Source organism: Triticum urartu, unplaced genomic scaffold (genome assembly GCF_003073215.2).
Source record: "Triticum urartu cultivar G1812 unplaced genomic scaffold, Tu2.1 TuUngrouped_contig_5327, whole genome shotgun sequence".
Lineage (NCBI taxonomy): Eukaryota > Viridiplantae > Streptophyta > Magnoliopsida > Poales > Poaceae > Triticum > Triticum urartu.
This window is the reverse complement of record NW_024115995.1, coordinates 1-4,926: the sequence shown is the minus strand read 5'-3', so window position 1 is coordinate 4,926 and position 4,926 is coordinate 1. Positions and strand designations below refer to the sequence as shown.

Here is a 4,926-nt window from a genome sequence, read left to right as displayed (position 1 = left end):
ACCAAGCATTCGCTCAAACTCTCGAGCATTCTCCATCTCAAATATTCTCCATACTAGGCATGCCATTTTTAACCATGGACGGCTATCGTCATGTTGCTGCAAAATACGTATTTGAAAACAGAAACAACTTAAACTATTCACAAACTCGGTTTCGTATCTGCTATATTATGCGAGTGTTCAGAGTCTTTGTTACCAAAATCTCAAGTGCCAAGAGCTGCAGGTAAGATATTCTGACAGTTTCAGTAGAAGTTTCAGACATGGACAAAGCATAATTAATCCAGCGCCCACTGAAGTCAGAATGTCACAACCTCATCCTTTCTGCATAATCTTACCCTTACATTTTGAACTTGTCAAAAGTACCCAGTAGCATAAACTACAAGCACAATGCCCGCCGACGACTAACAACGACCAAAATTTGCAGCAAGTCCAGTCCGCCTTGCTGCTCAGTTGGGCTTTTCCTCCTGGCACTTGGAGCAGGTACACGTGAACCCGTAGTCTGCGAGCTCCGCCTGCCGCTCCTCGTACGGAAGATCCTCGTCGATGTAGGAGATGGTGATCTACAGCGGCACAACAGAATGTCAGCAGGTGGCACAACAATTTGGCCAGAGATATGATTTTTCTCTCGTTGAATGATTAGCACCAGGATTAGAAATGACATTACCTCTTCGCCCTTGCTGATAGGCCCCAGAGCGATTATCACGGCGTGACCGTCATTATCCTGCGGCGGTAGTTCAACAGCTACTTATCAGCATTGCTGACTGGCAGCTTTGTAGGAAAATGGGTGAATCAGCTGAAGGGGAAAATATACATCACCTCATCCCTTTTAAATGCTTTAGCATTTGGACAGCATGAGTGGTTCATACAGCTTTGAAGAGGAAAGAACGCCGTCCCTGACAGCAAAAAATTCGCAAGGAAACCACTTTTTCTTAGTGTTGGACAGAAGAAAAAGGCACATAGCAGTACTCTGAAAGGAGTAACTTGAGACTTCAGAAGAAGAAGTTGCATATACCATCACAAGGAAGTGCATAGTCATCATCTAAAGCATCTAGCAATGGCGCTGTCGCCTTTTCAGCTTCCTCCTGGGGTACATTGCATTTCAGGTTAAGAAAGCCATGTAAGAGCAAGAGTAAACATCTTACATGAAAGAATTAGGGCAACCATCAAACAAACCTTCTTATCATCTGGAAGATCATCAATGTGTATGAAATAGTCTTCAACAGGCGATGCGACGACCAAATCACTGGAATGAAAAAGGTGGAAGTATGACTGGAGGAGCAATTATTTAGGTCAAATGCAGCACCGGCATTTGCTTCAGGCAGGGAGAAAAACGATGACAGAGTATATACATTCATCAAGATGAAATAGGGAAAATATATTTACTTACAGATTGTTCAGCTCAAACATGCCAATTATATGGCCATACACCTCAAGGGAAAACACTAGAGCAAGTTAAGGTAACTTGAATGACGACGATAGCTACTCATGGTATGAAAGTTTGAAACAAGTCTTGTGACTGCCAAAAAGGATACATGGTGCACATTCAGCATCGAAGATCGCATCCTTGAGAAGCTGTAGTGACTGCAAAATACAGAAGCCATTATCAGCCTACCACTGGCTGAAATAAGATCTAGACAGTAAAACATGGAATCTTTCAATATAAATTTGTCCACTTATTGTGTGTCATCAATGTATAGTTTTTCAAGTAATATGTCGACATAGTTACCGTAAATGCTAGATCCCTTATTTCCTGCCTAAATGAATCTTCATCGGAAGCATCAACATCCTCAGGCAAAGCAACATAATCCCACCATCTGCAATCACAAGATATTTTTTGCACAAATCAGGGTGGTTATAAAGTAGCATTAATTCGGTAGTTCTATGGAGCTCAAAACATATATACCAGTGTACCCAAAACAAGGAAGAAGAAATGACACATCTAACCATAGGTATCCCAGTGTAACCCAAAACGAAGGAGAAAAAAATGACACATCCGGCCATAGGTTTCTTATCTTATTGATTGTTACAAATACTGTTACCATCAAATTATTGCTAACACCGTGAGAAAAGAACCTTCAAAAGTCATGCTTAACAGTAGTTGCGCAATTAGACAAAACTGATAATTAGTCCCACTAAGAACAACTGGTCATCCCGTATAAAACAAGTGGTCATCAGAAGAGAAGTAATTACTTTGAAGTCATGCCCTTACCTCTTTTTGAAGCCCATGGAAAGTGGTTTCCAGGCTTCCATAAGCAAAGAAAAGTTTGATTCAGGTGATTTGTTTTGGAAGTCGTTCTGTCTTTTGAGTTTCTTGTACCTCAACATGGTGAAAGTGATAGCCTGGCATATAAAAAGTATGAACTCATATGCATGAGAATCAGGAAACCTTAGATAAGTTGCAGTTGGTACATAAGGGGGTGCATTTATTCTTTTGTTTGTTCTATATCTGGTACAATTGATGTAGCTAGTCAACTGTCTTGTGCAATAAGGTTCATATGAGAAAATTGCAGTTTGAATATTCTTTTAGACAAACACTAATGGCATTTATATCAACTCAAATTTGACGTCAAAAGCTTTGCAATAGATGCTGGTCTTCCAATGCATAACATATTAAAGATTTTCTATCACATACCTTGGCGGCAACCAAGAAAATATCATTGGTTTCTGAAAATAAAGAGTAGGTATTATCAGATAACAGCTTCAGGACCTCAATCGCAACCATCATTGATCATGACTGAATTGATATAGCATTGATGCAATGAATGATGAACATACCACTATGATGATACAGGTTCAAGGGGCACTGCAGGCTTACCATTAGCATGCTCTACAAATTTGTGAAGAGCAGATCTTCGGGGTGGTTCAGTGTTGGGGCCAGCACAGAGCAAAGAGTGGTAGGATTCCCAGTCAGAATCTGCACATGATTGGCTACACAGAAATGAACAAGTTAGCGTTTTCTCAAAAATCCAAAAACAATAACGATTTAAATGCTTTCTTGTAATAACAAGTTACTCAATGAACAATGAAAACAGAGTTATATGGCCTATAGATGCAAGTTATACATGATGCAATCAGGTTCAAATTTTAACATGATTGACAGTTAGAAAATATGATGAAAAATTGGATACCAAACACTTAATAGTCAAAAGATGTATGCCTCAAAAAATAAAGGTCAGATTCACAGCAACATGAGCTCAAACCTGCAGTAGCGTTCTTCCTCGCATCCTTGACAAGCAACAATTTCTGGTAAAGGGAAGTGGTCTGAGAAAGGCAGTGACACATCGCCAGTTATAAGTGATTCTATGACCTCTTCTGGCAAAGTACTACTCTTTTCCTTTGTTGCACCAGAAGAGCAAGTGCTTGATCCCACATCACTTCCATGACAGTGCCTCTCACTGCTGCAGCCAATGCTTGAAGCAATGCTTTGAAAATACAGTCGATGTCCAATCTGGAACTCTACAGAACCAATGAAGCGGAAGCAGTAACTACACACGACGCAGTCAATCTGCAACAGAACACATAAAACAGATGTAAATACTTCCAGGGAGGAACAGTTCGCATAAAAATGAACAAAGAGTGCTGGATCAATCTCAATAGCAAGTGCACCTTGTTAAGACTGTGTTGTGCACCAACCAATATTTGATCCTTCAGAATAAGGTCTCCTTCAGCAAAATCCTTGTTTGCACAAACACCTGCAAGAACCCGTCGGTTAATATAGCAGTATACAAGCACCATGTTGCAGGATTGCTAGCCCGTAGGCCATATGGTAAGTATTTATTCAGCAGCCGTACCTTTCCCATGATCACCTTTGTAGTTGACTCTTATGCCGTCATGTTTCTTAGACTGTATGAGGTCCTCGTAGTATTCCTGAAAAATGAAAAATAGTTATGTTGTCGAATGTGAGCCACAAACCATCAGCAATACTTCATTTAAATGACAAGGTGGAGCAGAAAAATAAACATAAAAACCACACCCATAAAAACATAGCATAGGATTCGCTTCTGCAACTTTGTTGGCCTCAACGACTAACCCACCAGCTTGTAAGTTGTAACTGCCACACGGCAAGGAGCACCTAAGATTATTTCGATTCCGTAATATTAACATCATACTGAACTGAATTGATTGCACACACTAACAACTACTGGAATGCTAAAAAACAGGCACCTTGGATCTTAAATTTGCACCTCGGCGAAGAAAATACTTAAATCAAGGGGCTAATCTTGCAAGCTAATCAAGAACCACACATGTGGACTCTCGTGTTCCTCTGAAACATTAAGCTACTCCTATATTAGTAATATTGAACAAGACCACGAATCGCAAAATTTAAGATTGTCCCATTCTGTCATAATCTTAACATCAGAATGAACTGAATTCATTACGCACAGTAATTACTGGAATGCTAAAAAGGAGGCACCTTGGATCTTAAATTCGCACTCCAGTGGATTTTTTTTAAAAAAAATATAGGGGGTTAATGTTGCAGACTAATCGAGACCCACACATTTCGGCTCTCATGTCTCTTACGAAAAAGTAAGATCCTCCTATGTTAGCAGGACTGGATAAAACCAGAAACCGCAAACATCACCACCCAAACAGCGCCCCCTGACCGAAATTCCCGACATTGGCACCACGGAAGAGCCCAATCCGAGCTTTTCCACCGAAGATTCATACGCCGCAACAGAACTAGGCACAATAAACAAATCCTCAGGCAGCCAGACGCACCAGACCGAGAACGGGGAGAAGGGGTGGAGGGGAACGGAGGGGAGAGTACCTGGGCGGACTGGGGAGAAGGGGCGGCGAGGAGCTGGGCGATCTGGGGGGCGAACTCCTTGTCCAGGTCGCACGGGCTGGCGCCGCTGCTGCTGCCGCTCCGAGCCATGCCGCCGGCGGCGGCGGGGGGGTGCTACGGGCGGCGGGGGGCTGGGCGCCCCC

The 4,926-nt window shown here is 42.0% G+C and overlaps 1 protein-coding gene across 1 annotated transcript; it reads right to left on the bottom strand.

The window, feature by feature from the left end:
* Positions 1-226: 226 nt before the first annotated feature.
* On the bottom strand, positions 227-4,918 carry LOC125529082 (histone-lysine N-methyltransferase ATXR2). Its single transcript, XM_048693496.1, has 15 exons — positions 4,766-4,918; positions 3,789-3,864; positions 3,604-3,689; positions 3,198-3,502; positions 2,813-2,925; positions 2,630-2,661; positions 2,207-2,337; positions 1,724-1,811; positions 1,530-1,578; positions 1,385-1,439; positions 1,171-1,240; positions 1,010-1,079; positions 814-890; positions 662-718; positions 227-557 (listed from the first exon to the last, which is right to left on the bottom strand). Exons 1-15 carry the CDS (start codon positions 4,871-4,873, stop codon positions 444-446), a joined length of 1,431 nt encoding a protein of 476 aa, XP_048549453.1. The 5' UTR covers positions 4,874-4,918; the 3' UTR covers positions 227-443.
* Between the last annotated feature and the right edge of the window lie 8 nt (positions 4,919-4,926).